General features: G+C 38.7%; 1 protein-coding gene across 2 annotated transcripts in view; it reads right to left on the bottom strand.

Moving 5' to 3' along the window:
- The window catches only part of LOC306849503 (acylamino-acid-releasing enzyme-like), a 44,275-nt gene that overhangs the window by 18,662 nt on the left and 8,253 nt on the right, over positions 1 to 17,360 (bottom strand). For both annotated transcript variants that reach the window (XM_079384584.1, XM_079384585.1), the window contains 6 exons: positions 15,548 to 15,623; positions 13,904 to 13,995; positions 13,737 to 13,805; positions 13,506 to 13,643; positions 6,053 to 6,144; positions 5,469 to 5,509 (listed from right to left, as the gene is read on the bottom strand). In XM_079384584.1, coding sequence (XP_079240710.1) covers positions 5,469 to 5,509; positions 6,053 to 6,144; positions 13,506 to 13,643; positions 13,737 to 13,805; positions 13,904 to 13,995; positions 15,548 to 15,623 — 508 coding nt within the window. The remainder of the gene's footprint in view (positions 1 to 5,468; positions 5,510 to 6,052; positions 6,145 to 13,505; positions 13,644 to 13,736; positions 13,806 to 13,903; positions 13,996 to 15,547; positions 15,624 to 17,360) is intronic.

The following is a 17,360-nucleotide window of genomic DNA, read 5'->3' as shown; positions in this document are numbered from 1 at the left end:
AGGCGATCTGATTGGCTGACACCTGCGTTGGTGCTTAAAAAGTTGATAAGATTTCAACTTCTGCCACGAGCAACGCCAGTGAAGCGACGCGACGGACTCACAATTCAGTTCGGCAACGCTTGACGTCATTCCATTTAAAGTAAACGAGAGGCGTTGACGCCGACACCCCGTGTGAATGGGGTGTTATATTTTGATAATCGTTGGAGGCCTAAATTGAAACTGAATTTCAATTAATTGCACAGCCCTAGCGGGTTCCAGCGAGAATGACAGGCTGTAATATTATGTGCTTTGTACTGTAATGTTTTCTCATAAATGAATGAGACGTGAGGTAATCTGACAGCACTGCATTCAATCCTCCAACGCCATCTCTTATCGTGCCGCAGGTTAGTCTCTGCTCTGATGGAGTGTGCTCATGTGTTTTGGAGGAGGCATGGCTTTGCAAAGTGATTATTCAGGGAGGGAGGGATCTTGTCTTCAAAGCTAGCTTGCTATCGCTTGCCTTTCCGAAATCACCTATTTGGAATAGCACATAAAAAAAAAAAAAAAAAAAAACACTGGATGGAAACTCCAAGATGTGAATAAATTCTAAAAATGCTCATAAAAAACCTTATGCGCACAATCGAGTAGGATAAACTTTTTATCCGATAAGAAAACATTTGCATAAATTACAATGGAAACACTTTTTTAATCGAATAAAGTCCACAATGCGCATCAAAACATTCATCTGACTTTGCGTGGTGGGACGGGAAAACTCAACTATCCAGCTGACCTATCTTATTGCACAGCATCTGAAATGTTGTTTTGAAATGCCTTATGAAATGCCTGAGCAAAGTCTGTCATCAAAGCATGTCTGTTTAATGGTCTTGCACAAGGTCTGAGGCGCAAGTAATTTATCATATAGGAAAATTATTAAATTCAGTGGCTTCTTCTACTTTCCTTACTGATATTTAGTGACAGTTTATCAGGAAGTGACGATTTTGTTCTGTTTGACTCGTTGAAAGGAAACTTCATTGATAATGAAGTGCCCCGTATGCGCAGCGGATCGTGCAAATTATTTGCTGGAACCACATGCAACTGTAGATTAGCACAGGTTCATTTTCACATTTTAATCGTATTTATAAATCCTAACCAGCTGTGTGACTATGAGGAATGATTACCTCTAAGGGGCTGTTTACACCTGGTCACTTCATGCGTTTTGTCTGATCGGATAGCTAATCTGATCGTGAAAAGACCAGGTGTAAATGCCCTCCAAAACAAATTCGAGACGGATGTAAATCCAATCGCTCATATCACTTCAGGAGGTGGTCTGGGCTGCATTCCAGACGAAACTGGACAAGTGTAAATGCATCTGGTTATTGAAACCACATATGTAAATTTTACTCCTCCCAAAATGTTAAAATAATAAACGTGTGAGAGCGTGTTAAAGGCTATATGACATTGTAGTCAGATATGAATGCGCTAATGCAACACGCATCGCCGCGGATGAGTAGCTCAGCATCTCTTCAGCAAGCCGAGGCGCAAACTGCCACGAATGAAACTGAAAGTAAGAAGCAGTTGCTCAACACACAATCATCTTCATTAAAAAGTAGTACGACAAACTTATCTTTCCAGTGCTGATGCTGCACACTCTCCTATTGCGGTCTTTGAACATGAAATCAGCTGATAATTAATAAAACGCAGCGCTTATCTTTTGATTTCGTTGACGTGAACTCCGTTAAATTTAACTATAGCGCGGGAATTGAAGATCGGATTTATATCCGTTTTGCGACGACTCATTTATGTGGCCAAGTGTAAATGGAAACGTTTTAACAAATCAGATATCCGATCAGCGAAAACGCATGAAATGACAGGTGTAAACAGGCCCCTAAATGTATGTCGGTGTGCAGTTTTCCCTATTTTGCTTGCATGCCAGAGATTATCCCTCTGTGTGCCATAGGTTTCCGGCCCTTGCCATAGAGAGTCATGGTAATTCACTGGCAGCTGTGTTTGAGCTCTACTCCTAAGGTCTGGGTCTCAGCATGCAAACACAGCACCATTTTATAAAGATTTTCTACTGAATTGCAAAAATAAACATCCACTGGCAGCAAGAAAATACAGCATCTAGCACTAATTTCCTGGAAAGCCAAATTTGAAATGTCCATGCTATATAGCCTAGTTGTGTTGTCAAAAGACCCGGTACCTTCGGTACCAAGTCGGCAGTGTTGCGCAAGTTACTTCCAAAATGTAATACATTACAGATTACTTGTTACTGTTATTTAAAAGTAATTCCTTACCTTACAATATTACTGTCTCAGAATTGTAATGCGTTACATGACTCCTGTATTGCTTTTGAGTTACTTTCACCAAAATATCTACAGAAGTAGAACTTAACATTCTAAAATGACAAAATGTACTAGAGCCCTGCCCTAATGGCAAAGTGTTTATATTTCGTTCCGGCTTTTTATTAAGTTCATTTAGAAAAAAAAACGTTTGGAGCATTTTTTGTTCATTAAATAAGTTTTTTCTTTCTTAAAGTAACGACCAAGCGGCCAGCGGCAGACCGGCAGGCTGATCATAGTTTATGTTTGATCAATTTAGCCTTCTCAAATCATCACGACTTGCCTAAAATAAAATCTATAGATTACATTTATTCATTTAGCTGACGCTTTTATCCAAAGTGACTTACAATTGCTATATATGTCAGAGGTCGCACGCCTCTGGAGCAACTAGGGGTTAAGTGTCTTGCTCAGGGATACATTGGTGTCTCACAGTGGATTCGAACCCGGGTCTCTCACACCAAAGGCATGTGTCTTATCCACTGCGCCGCACCACCACATAGATATACTAAAACAGTTCAAGCATATAACAATGTTTAAACATTAAACCTAGATAAATGTGTCCAGTAGTTTGTGCGGAGACATGGAGGCACCAGCGCAATCAATTACAAATTTTTTTTTCAATGGATCGCCATAATTTGTGATCATTAAGGTAAGAATAATACATCATTCGTAACTGTAAAGGGTCTTTTATTTGTGTGCACTCACAATGTCAACAAAACGTTGTGCTTTTATCTTGAACAGGAGCGCTTCACAAAAATGAACCGAAAGACAGCGAATACATGCCACGCAGACACGATAAATATATCTATAGAAAGCTTCAAATTACTACTTAACGAATTAAATAAAAACAAAAACTATTTAATATAATCGTTATCCGTGAAGATGCACTTCTCTCTAAAGGCGTGTCTAAGGAGGAGATGGTGAATGCTTACTATTTCCCCCAGACACATTCATGGTAATTACTTTTGCTGGGGCTTTTGCTTTTATTGTGTGTATTTGAAGCAGAACTCTTCATCTGTGCTGACGGCTCGCTGCTGCTGAGGGACACTAAACACCGTCGAGCCGCTCTTGACAGTCGCAGCAGCACGGACTCGTGTTATTTCCACCAGCGCAGCAATTTTTTCCCATCAATAATTAACGGATGTCTAAAATATAAAGATAAGGAGAAGCCTAAAACAGGCCTGAGGACCGGCCCGCGTCTGAACCATGATGTGAATATTGGCCCGAAGCCTGGCCCTAGGGACGTAAAAAAAGTCGGAGACCGACTTTAAATTAAATAAAAAAAAAAAATAATAATAATTGGGGCTAAAAGTGTGTTGTAATGCAAGCGTTACTGAACATGTAAAATATTACTGAAAACTGATTAGTAATGCCTTACACTACTGCGTTACAGCAAAAAGTAATCCGTTACTGTAATGCATTACTTTTGGAAAGCATTACTCCCAACACTGCAAGTCGGGTACAAAAAAAATTAAAACGTCACAGTACCGGGTTTTTTCAAGTACCAGTGGTACCGAATACCCGGTCAACCCGGTTCTTGACCCGTACAGCCCTATGATTTCCGCGATGCGGAAAATGCGGACGGAATCTCGGAATCCAGTTATAAAAACAGAATTTACAGTTTAACACAGAATGTCACGGAATTTGTCAAAGTTTAGATGAATTAATCAAAAGTAGGTCATTATACTTAAATCAAATCGCCATATGGACTAGTATCTGTAAATATTAAGCTGCAAAAGTCGATTCAAATATGAATCCTGCATATTCTGTTTGAATGAATGAATGGAAGAGACACGCGGTTTTGTTTACTACATAGACTGAAGCGCGTGTGACGCAGTGATTTCAGCATCTGCCATCTCAATGAGGACATAAATACATAAACAACATCTCCAGAACTGCTCTGAGAGTCACTTCACGAGTATTTTACTGTTTGTTTTTACATAAGACATTGTGCCAGAAATATATTACAATTATTTAGTAGAATGTATGTGATACTACTACTACTGTTGAATTAAATAAATACAACTTTATTTTTAAAAACTAATCTCACAATATTTCTTCCATGTTTTAATTTTAATAGTAAATCCCCTTTATTTACCAAAAATTAAATGTGTTTAAATTTCATTAATTAAAAGACAAGTTAAATTTGGGTGGAACTTGTTTACTGTTTTTCATACTTTTATTACTTGCGGAAAAACCTGAAACACAATTTTTAATAAGTATAAAGAATGGCACTGATTTTTGTACATTTTCTTTTTGTTTGACTTTATTAATTAAAATAGTGTTTTTTTAATTAGCATGTTTTTGTGCTTTTCTTTGGTACCGAAATTGGTATCGAGAACAGTGGATTTTCACTGGTATCGGCACCGAATACAGAAATTTTGGTACCGTGACAACACTAGAGCCTAGCTAACAGTATGAGCCATTGCCCAGCCTGTAGCCACTCATAACCAAGTGGGACTTTCTGATCTACTCATTCAGACATTTTCATCGTGGAGACAGCCAGACCTTTTCTGTGGCAAATCTGCTACACTGATCAGATCTATATCATTCATGTGGCACCAGCCTACAAGCCCCCTTCATAGACATTAAGCATGGCCTAAGAGAGACCTGGCCCAAATGCTTTTGGAGAAGCTGCAGTTTGTGGGCAAGCTGGTGCCTATCCCAGCATCTCATGCCACAGGCAGGGGGTGGAAGGATGGGCATTCCATCTCACACAAATAATATAATTTTGTCGACATTTTAACTGCTTATGTGACTAGCAGAGCGACCATCAATGCCAACTCAACATAAACTACTCCAGTTCAGCAGAAAGGCTCTCTTCTCAAAACAAGCAGCAAATGCAAAGAGCACAAAAGGATATCTGTTGTGAACAAAAGGGGTAAAATAATCCTGTTTGTCCTTCTGAACTGTGTTTGAGATTGACCAGGTAACACGGAATCTGGTTCTAAGATTAAATCAATATCACTTCAGAGATTGCCATTCCTTGGCAGATTCCCCATAGTGTCAGCTACTGACAAAATTGTGTGACTGCAATGTAAGTGCTTGATATGTGCTACAAAGGTAATGTGTGCTCGTCTCGTCATGTGAGAATTACACAGCAGCATTTTCTGTACAGAATAGTCTGAGTTAGAAAAATGCACAGCTTACCACATTTACCAATGGCCAGGTCCACATAAAACAGAGACGACCTGCAGAAAGTACATTGCTGTTAGCATGCAGGCAATCATTCCACTCTCAAAACTGTGCATTTAAACAACAACAAAATAGATTTGGTTTTAAGTTTACAGGGCTGTAGACTACGACCATTTTTTGTGCAAGTAAAAATTTGACGTAGTCGCACATGTTCGAGTGCATGGTCTGCGTTGCTCCAAAGCGTCTCCAAATTATCTTTTCTTGTAAAACGTGACACCAAGATCGCGAATGTGAAAGTGAAAGCGCACGAAAAATAGGATTTCTTGTTCACAAAATTTCAATCACAAATAACGATGAAAAAGAACGGGTTGAATGTTGAACACTTTCGTTACCATATAACTATAAACTATGATAAAAGTTCATCAGCATGCATTGATTAATCAAATGCTGTATCACAAAAAAAAAAAAAAAAAATATGCGACCAAATGATGTGCTCGTGCGACCAACTGAGAAAGTTAGTCGCAAAAGTGCGACCAGTGGGAAGAATGAGTCTAGAGCCCTGGTTTATCTTCATCAGATACATATTTCCCATCACCCACCTTCTGTTGGCACAGTATTTGAGCCCCAGTCTGAATGGCTCATGCAACCAACCCACAAACACAAGCCCTGTGTCATTGGGAGACCAAAATGCCTGTGGACAAGATTTGAGCGTGTTATTCATCTGCATTGATATTTTTTCTAAGAACAATAACTCTGAACTTACAATAAAGAGTCTGCTTTAATTTAAATGGGTTTTATCAGCTTGACAAATATATTTACATTTACATTTAGTCATTTAAGAGACGCTTTTATCCAAAGCGACTTACAAACGAGGACAATAAAGCAATCAGAACCAACAAAAGAGCAACAACATGCAGGTGCTACGACAAGTCTCGGTTAGCCCAATGTAGTACACATAGGAAGGTTTTTTTGGGTTTTTTTTTTTTTTTTTAAAGAAAACGGTTAGATAGAATATAGAAAAAAAAGAAACCTAGTGGGTTTTCTTGTTGTTTTTGTTTTTTTTATATAAGAAACAAGTAGATAGAATAGAAAAAGACAGCTAGTGTTAGTTTTTCAAGAAAAGCTAGCAGTTAGAGAACAAATATGCAATTGATAGATGGTCAAGTGTGTGTGGGTTTTTTTTATTTTATAAAAAAGACAGATAGATAAAATAGAATTAGAATAGAGAGTGCTAGAGTTAGAGGACCAAATAAAGATGGAAGAAATGTGTTTTTAGCCGTTTCTTGAAGATGGCTAAGGATTTAGCTGCTCAGATTGAGTTGGGCAGCTCATTCAACCAGGAGGAAACATTTAATGAAAAAGCCTGTTAAAGTGATTTTGTGCCTCTTTGGGATGAACAATAAAGTGACGTTCACTTGCAGAACGCAAGCTTCTAGAGGGCACAGGTCTGAAGCACTGAATTTAGGTAAAGGGGTGCAGAGCCAGAGGTGGTTTTGTAGGCAAACATTAATGTCTTGAATTTATTGAATTTATTGCAGCTATTGGTAGCCAGTGCAAATTGATGAACAGAGGTGTGACAAATATTTGCACATTTTATCTGCATACAAAAAAATAATTAGATGAAAATAGTGCAAAACATCTCTGAGTTTATTTTTCCAGTTTTTATTAAAATGTACATACTGTAGCTGAATGTCTCAATGTGCTGTTTAAATGGCATTGTTTTGTTTGTTTTTCATTTAAGGTAGTTCTGATGTAGTCTGAACATATGTTTTGGGTCATTCTCTTGCAAAGCCTTGTAGTAATCTTTTGTTTCTCCGAATTTAGTAAAGGAATCCCAGATCATCCCGCTTTCATCTCTATGTTTGACAGCTGGTGTCACATAATGGAAAAAAATATCCTTTTGCCTACTCAACACAATATAAAACTGTGTATATATAATATAAAACTGTGTCCTTGCAAATTCTCTAAAAGAGTACTTAGTCATCACAAACTTTTTAATCATAACAATTAGTTGTTTCCAAAATCAGTGTACTTAAAGCCACTCCTCCAATGACATCTATTAAAAAAATCTAACCCATTCTCAATACCAAAGTGTAATAATGAAAACCATTATACCCCAACATATTGACAGAACATGTTTCTCACTGACAGCAATGGGTTTACTGACAGCATGGCAATTAAAAAGGGCGCTTGTGGCGTTTCTACAGTGATGCGCAGAAGTCTTGGACATGCACATACAGTATTGTGGGTCTATACTAGTCTATAGTGCTGCTTTAAATGAGAATTATTAACAGACGAAACTCAGAGAGGGATTTACTACGCTGACTACTAGTAAACTCAAGTATCGCACTGTAAAATAGAATCTAAAAAGTGGGCTTTCTATCTCCCAATTTTGCTAACATGACCCTATTAAGCTCAGAAACCAGCAGGTGGTGGACAAAGAATGACTTAATTTGGAGACAAAACACATCAACACAGTTTGTAGTTTATACACATCCTGCTGAACATAAGTGCTGTTGTTTCAGTGTAATTATGATTTTTTTTTTTTTTTGTCCTTTCAGTCTTAATATTGAGATGTTAAGTTATTGGTACTCCCTTAGTTATACTTGGAGACTTCAACATCCACCTAGATAAGCCTCAGGCTGCAGTAGGCAACCAACTGGACCTTATTGACACACTGCTACACTGATCATGTGCTGGTTACTCCACTGCACACCTCGGATCACTTCCTACTCACTCTTAACCTCAACAATGTTCCTGACACAACACATACGGGTCCCTCCACATGCCACTTGTAGGATATCAGAGACTGAATCAGACAAAGTGAAGCTGCGATCAGAACATTGAAACATGAGAAGCTGAGATTCCAGAAAGAGAGGCTCCAAGAAACAGGATATCATAAATCTGTCCGGATTCCTAGCTCCAACTTACTGAAGCAATCCTAACTTAGCAAGCCTCTGTCACCAAACAGCTTGCAACACTGAGATAAACGAACACTTATTGATAATTCCAATTCAAGAAGGAGACTGTCAAATTTGTTGCAAGTAATCAAGACTGATGGTCACATCTAAACCTGTGATAGAAAATCACGAACTACAGACTCTCTCTGGGGAGGGTCTCCACACATAGAAGACAGACCAAACCAAAACTCCTTTGTCTAAAGAACATGTCATCATTCTCCTTAGAACTACACAAAGACTTTCTTTTTCATACGCACATAAAATCATCCTAAAAGGACATTTTTATGCAGAACCTCATATTATGTTGTAAACCACATATCATGTTTTAATCAAATAATGTCTTTTCAATAAGTATTGAATAGCTCGAGCCTTAAAGGGAAATATTGCATATTTAATATGTATGAGCTTGAAAATTCACGCTTTAAGTGTTTCTTCCAATCAATTCTTTGTCAAATGCATCAGTCTTGTTATTATGAAATCATGTTCAAAAAGGTGTACTTTGCCAGAGCCTGTAAAATTCGGACCATGTGACTGATAACAAGCTGATTTATGATGTAAAGAACACCCCTAGCTAAGATAATAGCCTATCTAATTGGTCAAGACATCCAGATGGGACGGTCTGAAAGCTGAGTTTAAAACTCTTGTCCGCTTTCTCCTCCCTCTCTCTTACTCTCGTACTCTTGTCCCTCTCACCACGTGCTGCTCTTTGAGCGTGCTCTGGCCCACGTGCCATAATGAGAAGGAAAGCAACATAGTCTCGTTACATCCTTTTATTTTTATTCTTTTACTTTAGTTTATTTTCTTTCCGTGGAGTTTTGTGTTCTAATGTAAGTTTGCTACAAAGTCCAGCTCCGACTGTACTCGCTTCAAACTTCAACCAGAAAGAACTCTGCATCCTCAGCCAACGCCCAAGACTTCACTTCAAAGACTACTGAACTTCCAGCCAATCAGACACTTCGGGAAACCCCCTGTCTGCAACGAGGACACAACCCCGTTACACAGGCAAAGCAAACAATACACCTCCAGATTCTAACTGAATTAGGTGCAGTTAATATAAATTTTAGCTTCATTGAGAAACTCAAAGTGAGGGTTAAATAAGTGATTGATGGTTGTTCAGGTCTATGCAATTGAACATATTGCTGTAAACTTGGGATTTCTCATTTCCATTCTCTTAAACTCACCCTTTCCTCACTTTCTCTCTTTCTGCAACGTGTGACTGTGTGAATGCTTGTGTTCAAGTGTTAGATTAGTTCATGTCTTAGGTTTATATAAATAAAACCTGATTTATATTGAAAGAGAAGCATCTTGTGTTTTCTGCTCATAAGTTAATGCCTTAATCTGCCGATCTTGTTACAATGCTGTTTAATAGTGTTTTCACTATATTTGGATTTTAATATCCAGTGCAGAGTTTGTTATACGGCTCATTCAGTGAATCGCCGTAACACTGATTCTGTTCAAATCCCTATAAAATCATAAATGATTCCCTTTGAGCTAAATTAAACTATTGCTTTAAATTACATATTAATATTATAAAATGTATAACCCCTACACACTTTTCGACTTAACTTATGCTCACTCTCACACTCATCCTAATTTATATCACTCCTCTCTGACTTCTCTGCTAATGTCTCCACTGCTAAAAGGACATACTATCATGATAAAATTAACTATTCACCTAACTCCCCAACTATCGCCTCCTCTTCCCCCTCCATCAACTCTAACAGCTGTCGACTTTACCGCATTCTTCATTAATAAAATTACAAACCTCACAATTCTCCACACCACAAACTGTCAAAAACACCTTACCAGCAAACATACACTCATTCACATCCTTCTCTTCACTCTCTGAGGCAGAAGTCTCTAAACTCATCATTTCCAGTCATCCTACTTGTCCGCTTGATCCTATTCCATCTCATCTCCTTCAAGCCATTTCTCCTGCAGTTGTGCCTGTACTCATTCACATCATTCACACTTCCCTTCACACTGGTGTTTTTCCCTCAGCATTTAAACAGGCTCGTATAACCCCACTACTTAAGAAACTCACCCTTAACCAATCTCTTTTAGAGAACTACAGACTGGTTTCCCTTCTACCTTTCATTGCAAAAACACTTGAACGAGTTGTGTTCAACCAAGTCTCTGCCTTTCTCACACAGAACAACCTCCTGGACAGCAACTAGTCTGGCTTCAGAAGTGGAGACATTCAACCGAAACTGCCTTGCTCTCAGTTGTTGAAGCCCTAAGACTTGCAAGAGTGGCTTCCATGTCTTCATTATTTCTCTTGCTGGATCTGTCTGCTGCTTTTGATACGATCAACCACCAGATCCTCCTGCCAAGCCTATTGAGAAAGGGCATCTCAGGAACCGAACTCCATTGGTTTGAGTCTTACCTCTCAGATAGATCCTTCAAGGTATCTTGGAGAGGTGAGGTATCCAAGTCGCAACATCTAGTTACTAGGGTTCCTCAGGGTTCAGTTCTTGGACCACTTCTCTTCTGTCCAGACTTGAGTATTGCAATACTCTCTTGGCAGGTCTTCCAGCCAATTCCATCAAACCTCTACAATCAATCCAAAATGCCGCTGCAAGATTAAACTTTAATGAGCCGAAAAGAACGCACGTCACACCTCTGTTCATCAATTTGCACTGGCTACCAATAGCTGCTCACATAAAATTCAAGGCATTAATGTTTGCCTACAAAACCACCTCTGGCTCTGCACCCCTTTATCGCATTTCAAATGTTTCAGGAGTGGGAGTATTATCGCACATAGCCTACTGTATGACAATGGGGTGCCCGATCAATCTTTTTTTTTTTCCTGCGGAAAAACCTTAAAATACTCCCATCATTTTTGGATGTGCTTTCTGACGTCTCATGCAGTCTCCGTGAATGGAGCGCGTCACATCAATGTACCATACACACAGACATAAGAAATACATCTGCAGAAAGCTTGAACACCAATTAAAGTAAAAAACAAATCTTCTCTAATGCATTTCTCTATTAAAGGCACGTCCACTGTGGAGATGGCGAGTCAGCGGTACAGGCTATAATACGCCTAAATGCCTATATTATAGGATGGTTAAGTAGGCTAGGTTATTATAAGGGGAAAGGGAAAGGGAAGTGGTGTGTGGCCAAGTATGGTGACCCATACTCTGAATTTGTGCTCTGCATTTAACCCATCCAAGTGTACACACAGTAGTGAACATACACCCGGGAACATACACCCAATGCTGCGGCGCCCAGGGAGCAGTTGGGGGTTTGGTGCCTTGCTCAAGGGTCTCACCTCAGTCGTGGTATTGAGGGTGGCGAGAGTGTTGGTTTTTCAGTCCCCCACCTACAATCCCTGCCGGACCCAAGACTCGAACCCACAACCTTCGGGTTACAAGTCCAACTCTCTATCCACTAGGCCAATTCCCAGAAAGGAATTATTTTAAAACACTAGAAAATATTACAGATCCCAATTTGAACACTATGTGTGAACGTTATAATAAATGTATTAATAGAGCTGTTGTAATTATTATCATTGTTATTGTCTTAGTTTTTAATTTTAACAGAACAACAGTAATATTACAATACTAACATTTATAAATGTTGATGGAGCTTTTACTTTGAAGGAAACCCGCAGGAAGTCCTCAGTGCTTCTTTTTGTTGACAGCAGCAGATTTATAAATTATTCTCATTACTAATTTGGGAAGATGCACATATCACATTGTCACATGCCTTGTAAAGTAAAGTCGTGACGTATTGTCAAGTATGGTGACCCATACTCGAAATTGGTGCTCTGCGTTTAACCCATCCAAGTGCACACACACAGCAGTGAGTAGTGAACAAATGCGCGCACACACACACACACACACACCGTGAACACACACCCGGAGCAGTGGGCATCCATTTATGCTGCAGCGCCCGGGGAGCAGTTGGGGGTTCGGTGCCTTGCTCAAGGGCACCTCAGTCATGGTATTGAGGGTGGAGAGAGCGCTGGACATTCACTCCAGTGAATGTCCAGTAAAAATTCATAAAAGTGTTACTGAGCAGCTGACGAGTAACAGTTTCAGCGCAGATTTCCCTCACGGTTTGGACTTTGAACCCTGGCTAACGAGCTCGTGCAGCGCTGTTTGAACACAAGCAATTAATGTGTGTATTAGAAAACATAACGTTCTGCAGTGTATTTAATTGTTTAAGGCCATTTTGAGATTTTAATAATCATACAGTAACCAGCAACAACCACCCTTCCTCTTCTCATCGGAGACATGAGTACTAAACAGTCTCAATGCGGTTTTTGCATCTTTCTCGGACAGTTTTAAATACTGCCGTCATGTTTGCTGCATTAGTGTGCGCATCCATTTGCGTCATGTCATTGTTCGGTACAACATTCGAACAACATGGCCTTTTTTGAGTTCAGCTCATGAAAAATGGGGGCAAAACCAACATTGCTTATTCGGCCGAAAGAAGCTTGCGTTCTACAAGTGAACGACGCATTATTGCACCATCCCAAAGAGGCACAAAATGACTTTCACTGACTTTTTCATTAACTGTTCCCTCCTGGTGGAATGACCTGCCCAACTCAATCCCAGCAGCTGAGTCCTTAGCCATCTTCAAGAAACGGCTAAAAACACATCTCTTCCATCTTTATTTAACCCTCTAACTCTTGTACTCTCTATTCTAATGCTATTTTATCTATGTCTTCTTTTTATTAAAAAAAACACACACACACACACTTGACCATCTATCAATTGCATATTTGTTCTCTAACTGCTAGCTTTTCTTGAAAAACTAACACTAGCTGTCTTTTATCTATTCTATCTACTTGTAAAAAAAAAAGGTTTCTTTTTTCTATATTCTACGTGACCTGCGTTAGGCTAACTGAGACTTGTCATAGCACTTGCATGTTGTTGCTCTTTTGTTGGTTCTGATTGCTTCTATTGTCCTCATTTATAAGTCGCTTTGGATAAAAGCATCTGCTAAACGACTAAATGTAAATGTAAAGCTTATTACAGGGGAAATCAATATAGGACATCAAAATAACCACAATATCATTTTCAGCAAATCTGTGCCACCTTACTTTGAACCCATGTTCCAAACACAAACGCAGACAGTGTACCTGTCCTGGGGAGATGTTGGTGGGTATTCCTTCCAGAACAGTGATGTTACTTCCTTCGATGTCCAGCACACAGAGCACTGGGCTGCTTTTTTTCACAAGTGCTTCACCCCAGTCTTCATAATACTCAAACTGCTGACCCTGCACACACAGTCATTCCCAACACAAATCAAACTGAAATTATTAACCAAACTACGGTAAAAGAAGATGGCACATTTGATGACAAACTTGTACCAGGACTGTTTCCTCCTTGTCTGTCTTGATGGTCTCCTCTTCATCAGCGAGCAAACCTGTCTCAGGCCCCTGTAGTTTAAGGGTACAGGAGGTCAGATGAAGAACATTTTCATAGAATAAATCATTAGAAAGCATGTGCGTTTTCTGTAATCATTTGTGTTTGTGACCTGGAAGTACGACTCTGTCTTGGGTCGTTTCTTCTCAGCAACATATAAGAGGTGAGTCTCTGAATGAGACCAGACCATACAGCCAAACTGATCTGAGAACAGAGAACACACAAGCCTCGATTATCAAGATTATCAGACCGTGTGTGCTTCTGATGCTGAATACGGTTACATTAACACACAAGAGCATGACTTTAGGACACAAGCTATGCAAAAGAAACAGTTTTCAAGCTTCTTGGCCTGTAGGTGGCAATGTAAGCAAACTCAGCAAGATTATGGTGCCAAACATTGTCTGCCAATTTCATTTCAACAGACCAAAGCATGGTCCAGATACAGCCTCACTTCCTGTTTAGGCTCTACTTTTCATAACCATAGGGAAAAATAAAAAATATCTTCAGTAATTTTTATGTGGCTCAGTTCAGCAATGTATTGTGCCAAAAAAAATTAAGAATTTTGTAAGATAAAATTATCTTAAATTTATTTGAGAAACAAGCCATGATGAAGAGACGGGTAAGAACAAAAATAAATAAATAAATACAGACTACAAACTTGGTCATGATCACCCAATATGCAAAATATCATAATTTTCCTATGAATGGTTCTATGGGCTGCCATTGACGTATACAGTGTAAAATGGCCTTTATGTTCCCTGCCATCAACTAACAAAAGCATAGAAGCTAAAGGCAATTGGCTATTTAAAAATTCATGTTTTGTTTGTCATTGTTTGACTTTCCTCATACTGTATCACACTCCATATGTCATTATCAGTAATTGTAATCATATGTTAATATATGTCGGGTGATCTGATGGGTGAATGAACACATTAAGGACTCCACATGAATAAATGTGACCCGGGAGCACAAAAGCATCAAGATATTTTGTAAATTTCCTACTGTAAATATATCAAAACTGAATTATTTTATCAGTAATATGCATTGCTAAGAACTTAATTTGGACAGATATAAAGGCGATTTTCTCAATATTTGGATTTTTTTGCACCCTCAGATTCCAGATTTTCAAATAGTTGTATCTCGGCCAAATATTGTCCTATCATAACAAACCATACATCAATGGAAAGATTATTTATTCAGATGATGTATAAATCTCAATTTCGAAAAATTGACCCTTATGACTGGTTTGTGATCCAGGGTCACATATTAGAAAACGTAGAAAAGAGAAAACCTGTCAGATTTGAATGTTCAAAATGGCCTGAGCTGTAGTGATGTCACGTTCGACACTGAAGCTTGCATTAGAAAAACAAACAAAAACACTGAAGCTGAGCATAATACGTTTCTGCCTAAAGCATGTGATCTATGTCATCCAAAGCTATATTCGGCTGAGAACCGCATGACTACTCAGCTGCAGAACCTGATGTGAAATAAGCGGCTGTAGTGGGACAAAGCCATGTGGCAGAGTAGGTGCTATTGATTCTTTTGACCGCCACATGGCCACAATGCAGACAGTGCTGTAAAAGCTTTGAGTAATGACCCCTTTTGTGATACAGTTGAGAGGAAAGCTTAATTTCTGCATCACCACTGAGACTGCACAACTATTTGCTGCACTCATGCTGTGCAGTGAGACCATTCAGTCAGTCTAGAGCCCTGATATGCCATTTTTGGTTACAGGGTGTGGATGTTGTCCTCTTACCATCTTCATACACTTTGCCATGTTTGTTGAGAGTCGTCAGATTAAGACACTTCAGCTTCTTGTTCTTATGCCAGATCTAGACAGACAGACAGACAGACAGAGAGAGAGAGCGCAAAATGCTAAAAGAGAAATCACTGGAAAGTTTCTTCTTTGCAGATCCTGTAGAGCAGTGCTTCTCAAACCTGTCCTGGAGAACACAAACCACAGTATATTTTGGAAGTATCATCTTCTATCATCTATCATCCTCATCTTACATTCCTGATTAGAGGTCGACCGATACAGGTTTTTCTCTGGCCGATGCCGATATTTAGAAATCAGAAGGGCCGATGGCCGATATATGATGCCGAGTTTTTTGGCCGATTTTCATTCTCTTTTTTTCCCCCTTCATCTCAAGGTTGTTCTTTTTTTCAGTAATTTATCAAAATATTTAAAAAGGTTTGCTGCATTGTTAAAATATGCTGTGCGCATAAAAAAATTGTTTTTTAGAGAGAGAGAGAGAGAAAAGTCACGTATAAGTCGCATTTTATTATTTCATTCAGAAATAGGCCGTCAAAAATGCCGAGCGAAATGTTTACAAACATTATAATAAACACTGTAAACATAGCAAGGCTATTTTAGTTCCCCTCACTCCAAAATAAATTATTTTAATTAACAGCATTTAGAAAAGAACAAGAATTAAAAATATAAGCAGCTAGCTATAAACGACAAGCCAAAACGTATTAATTTAGGCTAAAATTAAACTGAAACCAACGTTGGGTCTCTCATTCGACACAAAATCAAATGTTTCCGTATTCGCGATATATTCGAATGCCAAAATATTATTTATTATGTACAGGTGCATTTCAATAAATTAGAATGTTGTGAACAGTTTTCACAGTACATTTTTTTCTTTTAAGTTAAACTTTAAACTTTCATATATTTTAGATTCATTGCCTGACCTGAACCCCATAGAGAATCTATGGGATATTGTCAAGAGAAGTATGAGAGACACCAGACCCAACAATGCAGATGACCTGAAGGCCGCTATCAAAGCAACCTGGGCTTCCTTTACACCTGAGCAGTGCCACAAACTGATCACCTCCATGCCACGCTGCATTGATGCAGTAATTAAAGCAAAAGGAGCCCCTACCAAGTATTGAGTACCTATACAGTAAATGAACATACTTTCCAGAAGGCCAATAATTCACTAAAAATTTGTTTTTTATTGGTCTTATGAAGTACTCTAATTTGTTGAGATCTTAAATCATCACAATTAAAAGAACCAAAGACTTAAACTACTTCAGTCTGTGTGCATTGAATTTATTTAATACACGAGTTTCACAATTTGAGTTGAATTACTGAAATAAATGAACGTTTCCACGACATTCTAATTTATTGAGATACACCTGTACTTCACAGAATTACTATATTTCACAGAAAAGATTTGTTTATTTTTTATAAGAACTGTATTTCTTTAGTCAATTATTAAAGTATTACATGTTACACGGGCTGATTTATTGACAGTTTAAATTATTGACAGTTTAAATAAAATAAAACTCAGCAAATACTGTGGAACCAAATAAATGAGAAACGAATGTTAACAAAACTTCCAATATCTCCTTAGATAAATGGCAGGTCAACAGGCCTTTCAAAATCCAAAATATTTTTAAAACAGGCGCTTTTACATTTCGTTTTGAAACTCTTCTGCCATCGACTTGTCTGTCTTACCGCTCTCATCTTGTCAGTCAGCTCGACTCACTCTCCTCACATGATAAATGACACCTGATCTGTGATGCGCGACTGTCGTTCGTTCGGCTGTGCTGCATTGAGCATC

The sequence above is a fragment of the Barbus barbus genome (genome assembly GCF_936440315.1).
Source record: "Barbus barbus genome assembly, chromosome: 29".
NCBI lineage: Eukaryota > Metazoa > Chordata > Actinopteri > Cypriniformes > Cyprinidae > Barbus > Barbus barbus.
The sequence above is the reverse complement of the archived record's forward strand: the minus strand, read 5'-3'. Positions and strand labels throughout refer to the sequence as shown.